This window comes from Impatiens glandulifera, chromosome 1 (assembly GCF_907164915.1).
Source record: "Impatiens glandulifera chromosome 1, dImpGla2.1, whole genome shotgun sequence".
NCBI classification, from domain to species: Eukaryota; Viridiplantae; Streptophyta; class Magnoliopsida; order Ericales; family Balsaminaceae; genus Impatiens; species Impatiens glandulifera.
The window spans coordinates 28,580,285-28,602,442 of NC_061862.1; the positions used below are offsets into that span (position 1 = coordinate 28,580,285).

General features: G+C 28.0%; 1 protein-coding gene across 2 annotated transcripts; it reads left to right on the plus strand.

Annotated features, from left to right (window-relative positions):
• Positions 1–10,709: 10,709 nt before the first annotated feature.
• Positions 10,710–13,112, plus strand: LOC124921383 (transcription factor bHLH130-like). Of its 2 annotated transcripts, XM_047462037.1 has the most exons (8): positions 10,710–10,833; positions 10,969–11,077; positions 11,197–11,770; positions 11,829–12,070; positions 12,155–12,319; positions 12,394–12,459; positions 12,528–12,596; positions 12,679–13,112. In XM_047462037.1, the coding sequence occupies exons 3-8, from the start codon at positions 11,206–11,208 to the stop codon at positions 12,730–12,732; spliced, it is 1,161 nt and encodes a 386-aa protein (XP_047317993.1). In that variant the 5' UTR covers positions 10,710–10,833; positions 10,969–11,077; positions 11,197–11,205; the 3' UTR covers positions 12,733–13,112. The 2 variants fall into 2 exon arrangements, with proteins under 2 accessions (XP_047317993.1, XP_047317994.1); XM_047462038.1 differs by lacking the exons at positions 10,710–10,833; positions 10,969–11,077 and having other exon boundaries at positions 11,088–11,770.
• Positions 13,113–22,158: the final 9,046 nt, after the last annotated feature.

Below are 22,158 nucleotides of genomic sequence, written 5' to 3' on the forward strand. Positions count from 1 at the left end.
TTAAGCGTCGTGGGAGGGCCAAAACGACGACGTTTTTGGGTGTGTGCGCAAGCGGACGCTGGCTGTTTTGTTCGTGTTTCGTCAGCTCTCGGGTGTTCCGTCCGCGTTTGAGGAGGCAACGTTTGAGCGGTCATTTGGTGATCCGCTGCTTCGCGAACGTGTCTTCTTCCGTTGCAGCGGGTGACGTTGTGTAATTTTGGGCGTTGGATGAGGATCTAACGCCTATTTGAAGGTTGTGGCTTCTACTGTAGTGATTCTTCCGAGTTTCGACCACACAAGATTACATGCAATTTCAGTTTTGGAGCTTGTTTGAAATTGATTTTTTTCAATTCCTTTTTGCTACATTTTAATTTACTAAAATATACCAAATATTTTTAATAAATATGATATTTATTTTGCCAATTTAATTTCTTTTATTTTTTATATTTTGAGGTTTAATAAATAATTTATTTGAAATAAAATAGATTAAACATTTATCCAAAATTATTTATTTTAATTCTCCTTGATTTTCTTATAATTAATTTGTGATAAAATTAGTACTATATTTATTCTTTGTTTTTTTCTTGGCTATTCTCTTAATTAATTGTGATTTATTTATGACAGTAATTAATCCACATTAATTAATTAATAATGTTATGATATTAATTTAATTATTCTGATTTTTATTTATCAAAATAATTATTTTAAAATTTATAAATTAAGTATATAAAAATTTTGTACTTACAATTTTACTTTATATGTATATTGAAAACTAATTAACTCACAATGAAGACCCAAATATAAATTAAAGTAACTTAATATGAACTATTTTGACAAGGGTAGGCATCGATCTAATCAATATTTACATTTGTTAAAATGAATGTCATTTTATAAATTCTAAGAATGTTAATATATTCTATTGTACCGTAGAATTATTAATATTTTTATTTTGAATCATGAGAATTTATCTCCTTCATTTGGTTTCTTATAACTAATTTTGTCACTTAAAAACTAACTTTGTCACTTAAGTTACAATAAGTTGGCTAAAAATATTTTAATATTAAAAGTTCTAATTTTTTATTTGATTTCTTGTTGAATTTGATCTTTGTAATATTGTATTAAAAATGATGCATATATTAAAGAAAATTGATTGTTTGAGAGACTTTTGTCTAATATTAGTTATTGAACATGTTTGAAATTGAACTCCATTTCAATGTCCTTTATTTATTTTTACCTGCTTATAGAATTATCATTAATTACAAAACTACTTAATTCGTTGAATAAAAAGAATAATTAATTAGTTTAAAACATACTTTGATCTGAATTCATTTCTAAATTAGGGATAAAAAAACAAAAATTATTTTTTACTTTTTTTTCTTTCTTTTATGAAATAGTACTTTATTGAGTGGTGATCTCTATAAGCCCAAGCTAAATGGGCTTTATATAATGCTTGAAAGAAGTACTTTCTAATTTTATTCTCTACGCACTGAAAAATGCCCAAAATATAATTAGGGATAAAGTTGCATAAAAAAAACCTTATAAATTAAATTGAGAAAGATGTTTCCTATAGTATTATTGAGTCTCATAATTTAATTTGTTAGATGAAATAAAACATGTATTAAATAAAGAAGGGCGCATGGGAGACAAGGTTGATTGAAATATTAAGGGTAGTCCCATCCTCATTTGTCAAAACTGAATTAGTTGAAAAAGATTTTGTGGCCAAAAATAGCAAATTGGAGAAGTGGGGTTTGTTTGATTTTTGCATTTTTGGAAGGAATAGTCCCTTTTCATCTTTCAAATCAATTATAGCTCAAAACCCACAATCTCAATTTTGAGCCATATCATTATTTCTTCTAGTTCTCAATAACACCCCATTTTAACAATACTAAGATGAAGTAAGATCATAATTCTAAATTAAATTTTGATAAAAGATGCAAATTCATTCAAATATTTACACATTTTCAAATATGCTCAATAAACTTTATACTTCATATAAAGGTGCATTTTGATTATGGATGAAATTATGGTACTTTATTATTATTTTTGTTTGGTAAAATTCTTTATTTACAAGATTAACTATTTTAAATCCAAATTTTCTTAGGACTTCTAAATTGAAGTGAGTTTATTTAAAGAGTTTTAATGATGTAACTAACTAATTTCATATTTTCAAAAAAAAACAATATTATCATATAGAAATGAAGTAATTAAAATTTATTTCAACCTAGCATAAAACTTAAATGCCCGATAAATTGTGGGTCATCATGGTAAAACACTCATTGCATTAATGGAATCAGATATTGTGTACAGTACAGGGAATATCAAATGCTTTATGAGAGAATATGCTTTCTAGGAAATCATAGATATTTTAAAAAGCTAAAAAAAGAAAGACAACACTTGATAATGTATGTTCCAAACTATATAAAATATTTGTGTTAATTGTGCTTCCTTCTTATTAAATCTAATAATTTGTGTGAAAGTGTTTTTTAAAACAGATAAATGTATTATGATAAAGTTAAAAATTATCATTATTTATGCAGAATGACCAAACATGACAAAAATAATAATATATTTAGGTAAATGTTGGAAAATAACATTGCACTAAATACTATCAATTTTTTACTTTTTAAAATAAAAATAAAAATGAATAAAGGGATGCAATTTAAATTTTAAATGGTGGATGTTTTGTTTATGTTATAATTAATTAACTTGTGATGCTGGTTTTATTTTGATTTTTTTTATCTTTATTGTATATTTTTTAAAATATTATGAGTTATTTAAATTTTTTTTTTAAATTAATTATTAAAATAGTTTTTATATAAAATTAAAATATAATAAAAATAAAGTACAAATATTTCTTATATTTTGATTAATTATGTGATTTAATAATTAAAATAATAATAATATGATATTTTTTAATTAAAAAAAATTAGCATATTCTCTTCAACTTGAGAATCGAACTAAAGGTTTAACTTTTCTCATTCAGAATTACTTAAACTATTTGGATGGACTAAAAGAAAATAATAATTATTTTTCAAAAAAAATATAAAATAACAATTAAAAGTGGCTATATCAAAATTAGTTCCTAACAAAAACATTTATAGAATAAAATATAAGTTATAATGAAGTTGACATTGAAAAAATTTACTAATGAATAATAATGTGACCATATCTTTCTTCTCTCTTTTTAATCTCATTTAAAAAAAATTAATTACTCTAAAAAGTAAGCAATTTAACTTATAATATTTGGTTATACATGTTTCTTAATGGGTGGTAAGACACTTAGTCATCCAATTACCTTGCTAAGCCAACCATAATTTTTTTTTCAAGAGTTTTGTTGTAGAATTTTATATTACACAACTGAAAAATGATAATGGAGTACTTAGTGTTGGGCCATTGAAGTATTTCATTTTGCTTTTTTTGTTATTTAAAAGAAAATAGTTCGAATTTTTTTTAACTTACAAAGATGTCTCATTTTCACAAAGTTAAATTTCACCGATAAAAGAGGCAACAAAACTAGTGTTGAATATCAGTTTTTGACATAGTCTCAAAATAAATCATCGAGCAACTATTCTTTGAAACTCATTAGTAGTAATAATTTCATCATTTTAAATAAGGTTTACACAATTTTCTAATTTTTATTTTAAAATAAAGAAGTACGAAAAGAAAGAATGCATGGATAAAGGACATGTTAGGACTCTCAATCCGATTAAAGAATAAAATGAAGTTTAGAATACTTACCAGAAAATTTTGTGAAATCAATGAAAAAAACTTGAAATAGAAATAAATTGGTAAGTAAATTGAGTCATATAAGAGTTGAGTGTCAAATTGAAAATTTGGAATATATTTGAAGAAACAAATTGAACTTTTTTTTTTTATTTCTTTAATGGCATTAGCTACTAGACTTGTATTAATGAGGGTGCATTGACTTACTTCACCAATATATATTATATGAAATGATCCTTTGGTCCTACATAAGAAAAAATAAGTAAGAGAAATTAATTTGCTTAATTAAATTGGGATATCCTAAATTATGGCCCCACAAAACAGGTTATTTAATTAGTGAAAACAAAGTCTATAAGGTTTATAGATTAAAGTTGAATTCCCCATATGATGATGACATGTTTGGATTGTGTTAGTTTAATTAATTAAGGTTTAATTAATCTAATCTTATTCCAATCCCCACAGTTGGCAGGGCATGCTCTGTTTACTATGGACCACCACTAACCTATTTTTAGAGAAATCATTAATGAGATACACATGCATTGCTTTGCTTTGGGTACCATCCTATCATTTATTTTACTCTATTTTCTTTTTTAAGAAAAGAGTTTCTTGTTAAATGAAAACATTAAAAACATAATTTTAAGTTGACTATAATCTCTTGGTCTTTCAGCATATTAATATCAATGAGAAAATTTTACCTAGTGCCTTGTTTGGACCGATTGATTACGCATCCAAACAAGAAACCATTTGAAACCAATATCAATGAAACGTAGCTGGGGTTGGTGGGACTCTTGACTCCACCTCCAATCTTCACACACACTTAAGCCTTGTTCGGAATGAGATATTTTTGAAAAATTTAGAAGGAGAAAAAAGAATGATTGTTGATCATTTTAAGGTGGTGATAATTATTATTTTTTTTAAAATAACTTAAAGAGTATTTATATATATATATATAAAATAAAAAAATAATAATTTAAAATATATGGTATTTTAGTATTTTTTTAATGAAATGAGTAACGTGATTAATGAGAAATGATTGATTGAAAAATTAATTTTGTTTGAGTTATTTAAAAACTCAAACTGAACATGGCTTTAAACATAAAACATTGGTTAACAGTAATTTGAAATTTTTGATTTTTTTATAATAAAAACTAAAGAATACTAATATATAATAATAAAATATTATTTTTAAAATAAAATAAAATATATTTTAGTATTTTGATTAATGAATTAAATAGTATTTATTAGATTATTAATTATTAACATTAAAATATTTCAATATTAAATATCTTAAAAAAAGAAAATATAATTTGTTAAATAATATTAAATTTTAATTAATTTGTTAGGTATAATTGAACAACTAAAGTTTTGAATAATTCATCTAGCTCTAGTTTTTTTATTAGTAATAAGTTTGGTTTGATTTTGATCAGTTTATTTCAAATATTTTATTATTTTTGAAATATAATTAATTTGATAGTTAAAATAAGACTAATATTGTAAAAATGAAATATTTATGAAGAAGAGATATATTTGATTTTATTTATTTATACTAATTTATTCGTTCAAACTATTGTAACAATTCTTTAAAATGAAACGATTCCTTAGAAGGTTGAATTCATTTTACTAACTTATTCGCTGTACATTAATATACGCGGTATCTCTTATGTCATTAATAAATGTTTTTGATATAACATGACATGTCAAATGAAACAATTACTTAAAAGGTTGAATTCAATCTTACTAGCTAACAATTAAAAATGAAGGATTGAAATGTCATTATAATTAACATGTAAATGACATTGTCATTTTCTTTACTAATTTTCCAAAGAAATGAGGGGTGATTTTATATTTTAACTAGGATATACATTGCCAAATATTTAGATTTATCTATAAAACATGTTAATACTACCACATATAAGATATATAGTTGAAACTTTGAATGAATAATTCTAACAAAATGTGAATCAAAAAGATGAGTAGTCCAAAAGGGAATATTCTCATTAATGATGAACACATAAAAAAAAGATATTTTCATATATAGTATGTGTAACATTAGTGGTGTTGTGGCTAAAGAATGACCTCTCCAAATCCTCTTACATTATCTGTTTCTTTTTTATTTGAAATTGAATGATCCTCATAGTTAAATTAAAAAAATATATATATCATTAATTATTCATTTAAAAAGGTCCTTGAAACAAATTTAATGAATCATCATATCATGACAATGAGATAATGTTTACCAATACTTAATTAGCTGAGCGAATTATATATTTAAGAAATCAACTATATTAACTATTGACCAAAACATATACAATTGTCCTATCCTTGTTTGATGTGGGGCTATTTTAAAAAATAAGAATATATTAAGAAAAAAATTATATTAATTGGTAAATAATTAGTTGAACTACAATGCCTTAATTAATTAATTAATTACTAACCCCGAGGTTCATGGAGATCTCCACCTACCAGTTGAAATTGCTTTATTATTTTTATTTATAAAGTTGAGAAGAAGAGTATCAATTTCTTTTAAAATATTGAATAAAATATTGGAATCTTTAACTGTGAAAAAAAGAAAGTTATTTTTGTATCTTCAATGAGCATAATCAGGTAAGTGATAATATATGATTATTTTTTTTGAATTTTAAAAATATTTATTTAAAGTAACATTTAAAATGTGTACAAATAAATTCTTCTATTAAGATTAAACTTTATTTTGGAAATGGGCTATGTGTGTAATCTCTCTTTCTCTCTCACACAGAACAGAAATGACAAAGACATGATATACTAATATAAACATTTTAAATGGACCATGATATTGAAGTAAGTAACTATGATTTTTACTGTTTTAACTCATTTTTATTTTTTATGTTGCTTTCTTTTCTTATAAAAATGGTCCGTGATGTTGAAGTAAGTAACTATAAATTTACTGTTTCAACTATTTTCTTACTGTTTTGTTGCTTTCTTTTCATATAAAACAAAATTAAAGACAAATAATATAACTCACTCTGAATGTGTTTTTCAATTTATAGTTTTACTTTTTTGTTTTTATTGATGATATCTCATTTTAATCTAATGATTTTTAGTGAAAATTTTGAAATTGTAATTTAAGCTTTTGATCTATGATAAAAAAATTGTAACACCTGAACTACATTGATAGGTTGGTAATATAATTAAGTAAGGCTTCGTTGAGGAAAGAGTTTTTTTTTTAATTTTATCTGAGTTTTATCTTAAAAATCATTGTTCGATAAAAACTAGGAAAAGCTGGTTTTTAAAATTTGAAAACTAATTTACCCTTTAACTTTAGAAGATATGGTGTATGTGAAAAAATGATGGTTTAAAGAAAGAGGATAAAATTAGAGAGTAATTTTAGTATTTAAATGATAAAATTATTTGATTTAATGGTTAAAAGTTGTTTGAGTTTTAGGATAAAAACTGAATTTTATCCCAAAAACATTTGGGATAAAGAACTCTAATTGTGTAAATTTTGTTTTCTGCCCATATAAGATGTTTTAAAATCTTAATATAAATAATTATTTTTAACAACCAAACAGTTTTAATTTTATCAAAATATATATATATATAGATGATTGATGAAGTCAGGAATTTTGTTAATATAATTATAGTGATAATTATATCGATATAATGAAAAAAATGTAAATATCAAGATTAAAAAGTAGAAATATATATTATGCCTATTTTGCACATTAAAATTAAATTTGTTCAAAATTTGAAGAAAATTTTATTTAGTATAAAAATTATCAAAATTATGTTGGACATGATTGAAAAAAAAATGTATCAACTTTTCATATATATTTTTATTTAATTTAATTACATATTTAATACCAAATACAGATAAAATTACTCTAAACTTTTATTTTCATAATGTTTTTTAAAATGGATATAATGATGATTATAATAAAATAAATAAAATTTAAATAAAATTATTTTTATTTTTTTCTTATTAATTTTTAAAATATAAAAAAATATATATAATAAGTTTAGAGCTTCAATTTGAATTTATTAATATAAATTTGATTTATATAAAATATGGATATCTTTGTTAAAAATATTATATTTATATATATATATATATATATATATATATATATATATATATATATATATATATATATATATATATAATAGAGTGAGAATTTATAAGAGAAAATAAGAAAAAAATTAATTTGAATTGACTAAAAAATTAAAATATATATAACGATGCTATTATCATTAAATTAAAAAAAGATTGTGCAAATTTTTAGATTGTATATATTTTTTAAAATGAAATAGTTGTACAAAAATGATTAAAAATGATAAAAATATAGTTTTTGTTTTTTTTATTATCTGAAATAGTTTTTATTTAATTATAATTTTTAAAAATTATGTACCTAAAATTTCCAAAAACCTAACTGGACTGAGATAATAGTATTTTTTTTTCAAAATAGAACCGGATAAAGAATAATAAATGCAATTTATGATCCAGTCCTTTCTGGGGATGCAAATGAGTCTGGTCGCTCGTAAGCTACTCGCGAGCCGCTCGGTTAAAGCTCGATTTAAGCTTGACTTTGATCGAGTTCAAGTCGAGCTCGATCCGGTTCGTTTAATATTTGAGTCGAACTCGAGCTCGTATAATGTTTGCTCGATGGCTTGTCGATTTTTCTCGAGCCGGATAATATAATATATTTTTTTATTCATTTAATATTAAAATTTAAAACAATATTTTTTTTTCTCTTTTCAAAACCCATATAATAGACTCAATCCATATTATTATATTATATTATATTATCTCAAAATCCTAATTTCTATTGTATCAATCTACACGACTTTTCCGTCTCTTTTTTTTCTTTCTCTTCCGTCTTCACAATTTTTTCTTCATCCCAATTTCATATTCTTCACCATTTCATCTTCTTATTCTTCTTCACCATTTCATCTTCTTCTTATCTTCTTATTCTTCTTCACCATTTCATATTCTTCTTTTTCCATTTCATTATTTCTTTCACTATTGATAACAGGTTGATTCAATTTTTCATATTATCTTTCATCTACAATATTTCTCTCATTCATTTATAAGGTTTACATGTAAATTAAAATCTCTTTATTTCCACTTCTACTTTGATTTTTTTTTTGAAAAATTTATACTTATAGGATGAATTTATATATATATATATATAAAAGCGTGAAATTATATTAGAAGTTGGATAAATATAGAAACATTATATATATATATAATGAGGCTTAATTTTGAAAGTATCCGAATTATCGGTTGAGAGTTGTGGTTAATTTGGATATATATGTGAGAGTAATAAATACTTGGGTTGGATTTTGGATTGACTCGCCATAAACTTTAAACGGTTAAAAATAAAATTAAAAATGTTATAGTTATGTTTCAAACTTGCAACCTAACAAAATAAGTACAACTCTTTAACCAATTAAGTTAATAACACGTTATATTTTCAATTCAATACCAAATTTGATGAATGCGGAACATTTTTAACTAACTAATCCGTATATATAATAATGCTTAATTTTGAAAGTGTCTGGATTGCCGGGTCGAGAGCTATGGTTAATTTGGATATATGTGTGAGAGTAAATAGATATTTGGGTCGGATTATGGGTTGACCCGCCCATAAACTTAAAACGATTAAAAATAAAATAAAAAATACTATAGGTATGTTTCGAACTCGCAACCTAATAATACAAGTACAACTCTTTAATCAACTAGGCTAATAACATTTTCAATTTTAAATTCAACACCAAATTTGATGAACACGAGACATTGTAACAATATATTCTTATCCATGTGCATCCCACAGAGATCTTCCTAGTTATGTATAATGATTTCCAATTTATATTAGGGTTGGATTAATGATAGAAATAATGCGTAGATAAGGATATAATAATTAATATATTATATATAATATTATATAATATTGAAGAATGATAAAAAAGGTTAATATATTAAATATAATATTAGAAGAGATAATTTTTTTTTAATATATTATATATAATAAAAAGGAAAAATATATTAGTATATATTTTATATATAATATGAAGGGATAAAAAATGATAATATATATTATATATAATATGTTGAGTGAAAAAATGAATTTATAAGATTAATAATATATTATAATATATAAAAAAATAATAGATTCTAATTATAAATAAGTTAATAAATTCTTATTATATTTCCACCAAAATAATTTAAATATATATATAATAAGATTTAATATAAAACACGTCTAATAAAGTTTTTTTTCAGTATCTATTTCTTAATATATAAGTTAAATTTAGATATTTTTTTTAACATGTATTTATATTAATTATTTTTAAGCTTAAACATTTAATATTATTACGACAAGTAAGTACGTGTTATATTTGAAGAACAGACTTAAAAAAAATTAATATATTAAATGTTCAAATAATTTATATTATTTTATGTTATAAAAATTTGATTAGTAGGTGGTTCAATGTTTTTGGAGTTTGGACTATCATTTTTGAAAAATTTGAAGATTTATGATTGTTTTATATTTTTATTTTGAAATATCATGTTTTAAATGTTGAATATGTATGAAAGTTTAATATTTTAATTTTAAAAATAAATTTTGGTTTGAGTTTAATCTCAACTCGAAATTTAATTTTAGTTCAAACTTTTCGAGTCGAGTCGAACTTGTAGGTTAATAGTCGAGCTCGAGCTTTTGTTTAAACTCAAGTTTGAGTCGAATTAATAAATACTGAGTTAAGTCGAGCTCGAAATTAAACTGATTCGAGGTCGACTCGATTCATTTGCTACCCTAGTCATTCCTAAGTAACGTGACAAGTTTTTCATTTTTAAATTTAAGAATGAAAAAAATATAACAAAAGTGCAAAGTAAAAAGTAAATATTAAAGTGAAAAGAAATAGAACCCCCGAGAACCCTGGCCACCTAGAGTTGTTATTGGTTGTTGCTGCACCAACAAAACAAAAGACCTTTTCTTTCTCTCTTCTGTCACCGCCACTATCACTATTATCTTCCCCTGCCTCCTCTTCTAGAGAGAGAACGCGCTGGACTTCATGCCTTCATGATCGAAAGAGGAAACGGTGCAGTAGCAAAGTTAGATTACTACTTTCGTCCTTGTTTTCTTCTCCTTTACGGTATATATTCTCTTGTCACTTGCGCGATTAAGCTTTCCACAACACTAGAAATGGCGCCACTTTAGATGCAACCCAGTATGTCTCTATATCATCTTTGTTTAGTGTGTGTGTGTGTTTGTGTGTGCCGGTAATTAGGGTTTCGAAGGAGAAACAAAATCGAAGAAAAATATCATTCCTTGGTGGGTATTGTTTCATTTGAAGAGAAGATTGAGACCCAGTATTGGGTAGTTGAGAAGGATCTCAGGTTTGTGATTTTTAGCTGCTGGGTTGAGATCTGAAGCTGAAAAAGTTGTTCAATTTGTGGGTTTATGCATATACAAAAATAACTGTGTTTTTTCTCTGTTGGATTTGGACCGGTTGCAGATTGAGATAATGGATTCAGATATTCAGCTTCGTAGTAATCAGTTTCAAAATGAACAACAGCAACAGCAAATGAATTCCGGTTTGACGCGATACCGATCTGCTCCGAGTTCATATTTCGCAGGCATTTGCGACGGTGGAGATAGTTTCGATCATTTCGTTAGGTCACCGAGTCCGGAAACAGAGAGAATTCTGTCACGGTTCGTGTCTGGAGGAGGTAAAGACGACGAATCTTCTCACAATTTGTGTAAGATAGAACCAAATTCGTCTGCAATCGAAACAGGAACAACCAAGTATCGAGAAGAAGAAGAAGAAAACGGTTTAGAATTACAGCAGAGGGATAACAATGCTTATTCTGTTGCTGCTTCTTCACAGATGATTTATGGAAACCAAGCTCATCAGAATCGCACAGCCTGCTCCAGTTCATCTATGAACAATGACTCTTACAAACAACTGGCAACATCACTTCCCTTGGATCAAAGATTTCATCCTGTGAAGATGATGACCGGCGGCTCCAACCTTATGCGTCAAAGCAGTTCGCCTGCTGGATTTTTATCCTACTTGAACCCCGAACATGGTACGCCCTAATTCCTTTTGTTCATTTTTTTTCCAGTTACCTGAAAACAAATTTGCAGACTTTAGCGTAGTTGGTGGTGATAACAAGAGGGTGAAGATTCAGACAGCCTTCTCATCTGGTCCGTCTTCATCCACTGGATTAATGGCCACCATTCCTGAGGGCGAAGGAGGTTTAGACGAAGTTCACAAACGCATGTCAACTCTCCCCATTGGTTCTTGGGACGATTCGACCATTCTATCTGGTTCTTTCCTGGATGGACTTGAAGATGAGGACATAAAACCCGGGGTTATGGAAATTCAGGTTTCTCATTAGTTTACAGTCCAATTTTACGATATTTTACCCCCAAAATGCTAGTAAAAACTTGTTTCCTTCAATTTTGTTCAGAGTGGTGATGAAGGTGGCAAAGGCAGGTCTCCTAAAATGTTGTCCCACCATTTGAGTTTGCCTCAATCTGCCATGGAGAAGCTATTACAGTTTCAAGATTCCGTCCCTTGCAAAATACGAGCCAAGCGTGGAGAAGCTACTCATCCGAGAAGCATAGCTGAGAGGGTTTGTTTGGCTTTCCTTTTACTAAGAAGCTTCTATATATAGAGGTGTCTTTTATGGTTGTTTATTTTGATTAGGTGAGAAGAACCCGAATCAGCGAAAGAATGAGGAGATTGCAAGATCTTGTGCCCAATATGGATAAGGTAGAATTTTGTTTCTTTCTTAATATTAATTTAAGTCTTTCGCTTAATTGTTAACACGATTAATGCAGCAAACAAACACTTCAGACATGCTAGATTTGGCTGTTGATTACATAAAAGACCTTCAAAGACAAGTCAAGGTAAATACTGATAAAGATTATTACAGAAGATCCAGATGTGTTAGTATGACTAATAATACTGAATAATGTGGTTGTTTGGCAGTCACTTTCGGACAATCGATCTAAATGTAAATGCTTGAACCGCCAGAATCAATAGAAGATTTCCCAGGTGTAATTGGATCGATCTCATGTAGGTACAGTAATGAAGAAGTAGAAAAAGGTGGAAATCCAATTAAATATATATATAAGAACATTTGGGATATGGAATAAGGTAGCTGCTGCCTAATTGTTATTATTAATCTTCCTTATGGCAAAAGCATCTAGTGTTAACTAGTTTGTTTGTTGTAAAATCAATTATCAGTTATTGGTTAGCTAAGAAGAATTGTGTCTGGCCTGGTCTGGTCTGGTCTGTCTATGTTGGTGTTGTGGAGAATGTGTAATTGGGGTTTTTTGCTATTTATAGTTAAGTGATAGAATAAGGTTGTACTGAAAATCATATATACCCATAGTATACATACACCACCAAATCCTGTTATAGTAGTAGTAAATGTATAACTGCTAAGTGAAGAAGAAAATATAGTAGTAGAGTAAAGAGTGGAAGGAAGAACTAATTAAGCACCAACCCCCCATTGATGGTGTCTGTCCTATCGTCGACAGAGACAGGATCATTGAATTGGTTGGGTCAACTTCTAAATAATATTATTGGTCTTCTTCTTCTTCCTCATTAATAAACCTGAATGAAAGAAACTATGTATGTGTCATTTGAAATAAATATTGTTTGGGAGGTAGTATTTGGTCTTCTTCTTTATACTCATTAAACCTGAAATCTTTTGTCCCCCACTTCAAATCTAACCAAGGAGAAACCTGTGGCTAGATACTGTCATTATTTGTGAATCTAACTTCATAGTTGGTTGGTCTGTGTAGGGAAGGACTGTTAATTGTTTGCCCTAAATAGAGCTATCTACTATGTGATAATAATATACCTTCACATGATTGATTAAACTATTTTTTTGTTTCTTTTAATGTTTTTTCAGTTTTAATGGATATCCCATTTTAGATCAAACTATAAACAAGCATAATCCATCAAAAAACCCCATATATCAATTTCAAAACTTATTACAGGGTTCTTCCCAAACCATGACAAACTCACATAATTTTTGGTGGTTGCTCTTTCCAGCTTTAAATTTGAATATCATTCCTTGGCACCTGCAACAGATTCCCAAGTAACATTAACTTGTGATTGTTACTATGGTTTGACACATTGTTGGCATCCAATCTAGTGTTTTATAACATATTGAAATGGATTTTCTCTTTGTTTGTGAAAGAGGGTCAAAGAACGTGTTATTCAATATTCCTAAAACTATACAACAATGACTTAAGACAATATAAAGTAGTGGTAAAGATAACACATACTTTTCTTCTTAAATTATATTATTATGGCAATTTAAACAGTATTTAATTTGGGGTTATTTTTTGTTAGTGATATATAATTTAATTTGTATATAGAAATATAAATATTTAATTAAAGTTTAACTTTTCCTTTTTAAAATTTTTGTTAGCATAAATATATAAAATGAAAAGGTTAATGTAGATAAAGATGTAAAATGAAAATTAATGTCAAAACAAAGCTGAAAATTCGTTAGAATGTGAAAAGAATCTGTGAATAAACAAAGTTAGAAAATTCTTCGCAAAATCGGTGCCAAAATACTACCACACCAACAACCACCGTCGATCGTTTACTGAAGACCGTTTTTGCAAAGTTTTCAGCACAACGAATTTATTCGTCAAATTTATCCGTCGCAAGGGTTATTTCATGGGAAAATTATTCGGAAAAAGCATCGCAAATCCACCCATTTCTTATGGTGGTTGGTTTAGAATATGGGTGATCGCGGATCTGGTACATCGATTATCCGGTTGAGTCGTTTTTTATAATAAATTTAAATTTCACCTCACTCCATCTATTATATTCAATAAAAAATTTACATATTGTATCCATCAAATTTAATGTATTAAATATTAGGACGGTTTAATAATTATTTATATATCTGATCATATATATATATATCTAATAATTTATTCAAAGTGTTTTAAAATAACTGTAAAACAATTAATTAATCAAATTCAAGTAACAAAAGACCAATATAATAATATTTCAAATAAATTCTTTTGTTAAACAAAACTAAAATTATATTTCTATATCAAAAGAATGTTTCGTTAATCATAATATTATAATATTAATATATTTAAATTATGGATCGAATTTATTCGTAGATCATACAATCCTAATAGATAGATTTTTGTTATATATCAAAATCATCCATCCCACCGTACAACGAGGGACAGGTCTATAAATTACTATAGTGGATTTAAAAAAATATTGATGGATAGAAGAAAATGAAGGAGGGAAATAATATGTAAGATAGTTCACATTCAAAAAAACATTGTCATACTAACTATTATACAAATAATATTACTATTATTATTTTTTAAATGTCAAATTATCAAATTGGGTCTCTTTATTGGAGATATGTTAAAATTTTAAATCTCATAATTATAATTCGAAACTCCTTAATGTTAAAGTTATACCAAACGATTTTAACGATTTCAAACACTTTTAACATATTATTTACGTATCATTTAATAAAATAAAAATATACAGATTGGGAGAAAGTTTCATTCTATGAAAAGTAGTTGCAATTAGTGGTTGGACGTCAATCAATATATAAAGATAATAAGGACAAAGAATGTATGGATTACAAAGAAATATCACACTAGTGATTTTTACCGACAGATTATACCGAGAGATGTATAAATCTTTCGGTAAAGGCCCCGACATGAATAATTCATTCGTTATTAGATTTTTTACCTAGAGATGTATAAAACTTTCGTTACTATGAATTTTTACCGAAGAATGACGGCATTACACCTAACCACCAAACACTAAAATAATTTTAAGTGTTGGAATGGGAAAGTATCGAAAGATGTATATACATCTTTCTGTAAAAATTCATAGTAATGAAAAATTATTTGAAAATCTTTTGGTATTGGCTCTTCCCAAAAAATAATCAATTTTGCTAAGAAAATCGATTTAGACTTTGAGGCTTTGGAAAGAGATGTTAAGGCTGAAATAACTTTGAAGATGCCCGTGTAAAGGAGTTTGATTGTTGTTTTCTTGAGGCATAAATGTTACGTTTTAGGATGATAAATAACTAAAATTATTACAAATCTTGATAGGCCTCGGTAAGAGGTATGAATATGAAAAGGATTAGATCCTAATGTAGGATTCATGGCGAGATGTGTACAAATCGTTATAATGTTACAAAATGGTGAGAAAGGATATAAACAGAAAAGTCCATATCAAAAAGCAACAATAATATCCAAAAATATTTTATAAGAAAATAAAATCAAAATGTGGACTAGAATAAATTGTTTTCTTGTTCACATTGTGGAGTAAATGAACATACTAAGAAATGATGTTTTAAGTTGATAGGTTATTCGGATCGGTAGAAACAACCAAGGATAATCAAAGAAAGAAAACGAATTAATGTAACCGGGATGCATATGTTACAACTGATATGGAAGATGTTCATAATATGACAATGTAAGAGTTCGTTTCTAAAGAATAGTAGGACATTAAGAATAAAAGAGATAGATCTACTTTCTCCACAAGCAATTATTCTTTTTTAAAATTTATTTTTATTCATTTTGTTTATTATAATTCCGTTATGAATGAACCAATCAAGATAGATAGATGGATTATTTATTCAGGGATCGAGACTCATGTCATATTGTTGGAATTAAGCCAATTTCATTAATGAATGGAAATAAGATCGTAAATAAATAAAATCAAATAAAATTCACATAAATTCAAACGTGAATTGACGGTGAATTTAATCCAAATTATAATTAAATATTAATTATTTAATTAATATTTAATGCATAATTAGAAAATTAAAGCATAATGATATGATAAACATTTAATTTTAATTGGCCTATTGGCTAACGTATGGACTCTTCAATTAGCTAGTATTGAATGTCTAACATTGTATTTATGCAAATCAAGGTATAAGCTAATTAGTTATGGACTATTTAATAAATGAATGAGCAATATTTATTGCTAATAAACGTTTGGATGATTTGAAGGTTTAATTCTTAACAATATATACCCATTCATTATTAATTTCACATCACAACATCATCTTATATTTTCTCACTCTAGAATTCTAAAATCACTCTTCTTGTTTTGTGAGTGTTCTTCGAGTTCTTTGCTCAATATTTCCGTTGAAACCCGGTGATAGTTCAGGTACACTGATCAAGTTCAACGAGTAGAGATTTCAGTGCAGAATCACTACTGGATTCGTTGTACCTTGGGAGACAGCCATCTACGATAAGCTTCAGCACAAACGGAAGACGATGGAACTGTTTTAAGGAAATGTGTCTAACAGATGCCTCGAATCAACATCTCAATCGGTGGTTTCGTTCTTTGTATATTTAACTTTATTTAATTTATTTGTAACATCATATGTATATATATTTTCTTTTATTCAAGACAAGATCTCTAACAATCTTAAAACAATCTCATTGTGCTAAACTATTTAGTAGTTTGCGCTATCGAAATTTATTGTCTTTGATGTTTCAGAAATACGAGATGTGATGTTACAAAAGAGATGATGAACGCTACTTGAAGGATGAAGCCGAATCTAAATCATTTAAAAGATTGACAATGGTTATTGTTTAATGACGCTAAACTTAAAAAGGGTAGTATCTTCTTTATATATATATATATATAATGCTAAGATAATATTATATATTTTGGAAAAGAAAATGGACAAAAAAAAGTTTTAATTAATAAAATTAATTAATGGTGTTATTTAAAATTAATTATAATTGAAACATATGGTTTTGGTTGTAAAATAATTAATTATAAATATATACATTCTTAAATTAATTAAACGTGATAATTAATAAGAATATGATAACTAAGAAGAAATAATATATTTATGTATATAAGTATATATATTATCTTATATATTGCATTTTGATTATGATGTTAAGTTATCATTTTAAATGTGTATATATTCATTTGTTGACAGAATCTAGTCAAATAAAAATATAAGTTGTCTCTGAAAAGAAGACAAAGGTCATAAAAGCGGTACAACAATGAAAGGTTGCATTGGCACAGTGGTTCAAAGTTCAGACGCAGTGGTTCAAAGTTCAGACGCAATTGTGCGTGGCGGAAGGGAGGTCACGTGTTTGAATCAAGCTGATGAGATGATTTCTTTTGTAAAAATCAGATTTGCTAAAATGACTGTGGTCATTGATGTTAAAAAAATTCTAATTTCTTGTGTAGAAATTATGAGTTGAATGGTGTAGTTAATGATTTTTTTATAGAAATAAGACATGAGTCTTGATGTGAAAATCATTATAATTTTTTGTGTAAAAATTATGAGATTAATGGGTTGATAATGATTTTTATAATATATATATATATATATATATATATATATATATATATAATATGATTTGTCTAAATGACATTAATCATGAATGTTGAAATCATTACAATTTCTTATGTAAAATTATGAAATGAATGGGGTATCCTATCAATTTCGTATGTAGAAATTTAATTTGTCAAAATAATGTTGTCATTAATATTTTGAGACATTTTAATTTCTTGAGATTAAATAAGTTGTTTGTGTTAGAACTTATTATAATCATGCATTTAAATAGACACGACTATGGAAATTAGTCTCGGTGAGAATAATCTACTCATATTTATTTTGAGAGTGCATACTCGCTTTACGTCGATTATTGTTCAAAACATGGTAATGTAAGTGCTTCGATTAAGACATGAAATATATTTGTAGTTATATTTAATTTGATTATTAATATAAATCATGCATATTAACTAATAATAGGATGATTCATGCTCATTCATAATAAGTATGATCACCTAGAAATTTATATACATATATAAATAAAGATTTATTTTCTATCTATTTTATTTTAATAGATCAGAAATGAGATCTAATATGGTGAAAATCATGAAGACCCGGAAAGAGGACAAGAAGGAATTCGTTGATCTTCTTAAAACCCACACAGAAATGGAGCAAACGCTGAAGAAGAACACGTACGAGGTTCATATCGCCAACAAGACATATTCCAAAGTTGAAAAGAACTTCTTCAAGCGACAATCCGAGTTGTTTGACTGTGAAAGAGCAATCAATGTTGATCTTCAACGTGAGGTTATGGATGTAATAGGCTTGATTCGAGATCACATGGTTGAGGTTCAAGGCAACATGAGAATAGCAGATGCTGAAAGATTAGAATATGTTGATTCCGTTGCAAGGAAGTTTCAGCCTAAAGAAGACGCTAAGGTTGTTGCTGAGAAAAAAAAGAATCTTATTTCTCAAGGAGAAGGCAATAGAAATAGATGAGGTGATGGTGCAGCAACTAGCACCAGGTCCAAGCGAAAGCCAACCGGTGATGATAGCGACAAACCAATTAAAAGAGGCGGAGATCGCAGCGGTGATCGCGGTGACAGAAGCATTAGCGGTGATCGCGGTGGCAGAAGATCTGGCGGCACTCGTGGTGGCAGAAGTGATGGAATCGCTAGTGGTGGCCGTTCTCTTCCTCCCTTTCGCAATCTGCTAACTGGTTAAGAGATGAGTGGTGAAGAACTCAGCTATGAAGGATCTCGTTTCCCGATCGACCCACTCATAAAAAGGGAAGAACAATAATCTCCTTTCTCCTCCCCTGTTAGTTTATGAACTCTGTTCCTTGAATTTTGTTTCTGAACACTGGTTTTGAAAAGTGTTTGTGTAAGATGGGTGAACAAGTTTAACTCTCTTTTTATATGATGGATACTTATTTTGTTACCTATGCAAAGTTTTAACATCATCATCAAAAATGGGGAATTGTTGGTCAAATTATTTTAACTAATTGTCAAAGTAAATTGACTAATGGAATTTTGATGATTTGATGGGTTAAAACATAATCTAAGCCGTCTAATTTTTTTTGGTGAAGGTGTATCGAAAACATGTTATATTAGACTAAGTTTGAATGAGGTTTATTAGACTAATTGGCTATTAGATGCATTGAGTTAGACGTGCAGTCTAACGGAGACGTAGTTAGACGTGCAGTCTAACGGATACGTAGTTAGACGTGCAGTCTAACGGATACGTAGTTAGACGTGCAGTCTAACGGATACATAGTTAGACGTGCAGTTTAACGGATACGTAATTAGACGTGTAGTCTAACAGACGTAGTTAAACGTGCAGTCTAACAGACGTAGTTAGACGTACAGTCTAACAGATGTAGTTTGACGTGCAGTATAACAGACGTAGTTTGACGTGCAGTTTAACAGACGTAGTTAGACGTGCAGTCTAACGTATACGTAGTTAGACGTGCAGTCTAACGTATACGTAGTTAGACGTGCAGTCTAACAGATACGTAGTTAGACGTGCAGTCTAACGGATACGTAGTTAGACGTGCAGTCTAACGGATACGTAGTTAGACGTGCAGTCTAACAGACGTAGTTAGACGTACAGTCTAACGGATGAGAGTTAGACGTGTAGTCTAACTCCTTAAGATTAGTCTGAAGGGATGTATAGTTAGACGTGCAGTCTAACTCCTTCAGATTAGTCTGAAGGGATGTGTTATTAAACGTGTCGTTTAACCCCATTAGACTAGGTGGTCTAATGGATCCTGCTAATAGACGTGGGCGTCTAATTTCATTAGACGAGGTCGTCTAAGTGAAATACGTCTAATGCCATGCTTAAGTAGTTGCTTGAAGCTAGCACCCGTCTGTCCACGATCAACTAGTTGTACGCTACTCCTGCTCCACTTTCTAGTGAAGATCAGTACGACAGTTAGCTGCAACCAATTGATTAATGTCACGTAAGCAAATATTCTTCCCACTACTTGTTTTTGCAGGAATATCTTTGAAGAATATTTGGCGCACTACCATATTGGTACGGCTACGATCCTAGTGCTCAAAGTCTGTTGTGTACTATGGAGGCGTTCCAATGAAAGCTCGCCACGTGTCATTATGGAAGATTCGACCGTTGGTACCTGCTCCTTATTTAAAGATCCTCAAGGACAACGGATGAATCATCGATCTATCGATACACAAATTATTCAATCTACGCATACAAACGAGCTGCTTTCTTGCTTTACTGTGTGTTTAACAAGAAAGAGTTAGAATCAAAGTATTGTTTTAGTTGAGTGATATCTTCATCATATTGTAAGTTGAACAAAGTCTGTTCTGTTCAACAGTGAGCTAATTGTGCAACTGTATTTGATTTAAAGTAACTTATAGTGAATCCTTCCGGTGGTTGAAAGAAGGGGTGATGTAGGAGAGTTTGCTTCGAATATCCATAAATAAATTGTTGTGTCTTTTTTATTCTGTCATCTTCTCATTCTTGGTTCTTAGCTTCAAACCTAAGCAAATGTTTTCGCACTTGAATCGTTCAAGAGTTTGCAAAGGTTTGTGCAGAATAGAAAGTGATTTAAATCCCTAACAGGATTTCTATCAAATCGTTTATCTGAAGTCGTCATCAATAGCCAGACCCCTGTCTCTATCGATTACGTCAATCCTATCACATTAAATGTCTTGTATTTCTGAAAATCAACGTATAGGCTGATGTTAATTAGTTATGGACTAATTAACAAATGAATGAGCAATATTTATTGTTAATAAACGTTTGGATGGTTTTATTTGAAGGTTTAATTCTCAGCAATATATACTCATTCATTATTCATTTCACATCACAACATCATCTTATATTTTCTCACTTTAGAGTTCCAAAATCACTCTTCTTGTTTTGTGACTGTTCTTCGAGTTCTTTGCTCGATATTTCCGTTGAAATCCGGTGATAGTTCAGGTACGCTGATCAAGTTCGACGAGTAGTGATTTTAGTGTAGAATCACTACTGGATTCGTTGTACCCTGAGAGACAACCATCTACGATAAGCTCCAGCACAACCGGGAGACGATGTAACTGTTTTAAGGGAAATGTGTCTAACACATGCCTCGAATCAACATCTCAATCGATGATTTCGTTCTACGTATATTTAACTTTATTTAATTTATTTGTAACATTATATATATATTCTTTTATTTAAGACAAGATATTTGTAATATGTTTATTAATTTGAAGTAGTTAGAAATATTTAAGATTATGTACTTAAATTATGAATATTGTAGGACTATAATTTATATATGAACTGTTAAAATATTTAATGGATTGAAACTTAAAGATGCATTATATGCATCTTGTTATAAATATTTTTTAATTTTAATTTTTAAATTAATAAAAGAAAACAAAATGAAACTTTTTTTTTTCTAAGAATCTATATTATTTATAGGAAAATATTCAAAGTAATTCTAGAAAAAGGATTGAAAATTTATATTTCATATAGAATGGTTTGTTTTCTTGTAATAATGATGGTTTTGTTGTTATTAATTCTTTTAAAGATTATGAATCTTGTAGGACTATAAATTATATATGAATTGTTAAAATATCTATATAATGGATTGAAGCTTAAAGATGTATTATATGCATCTTGTTGTAAATATTTTT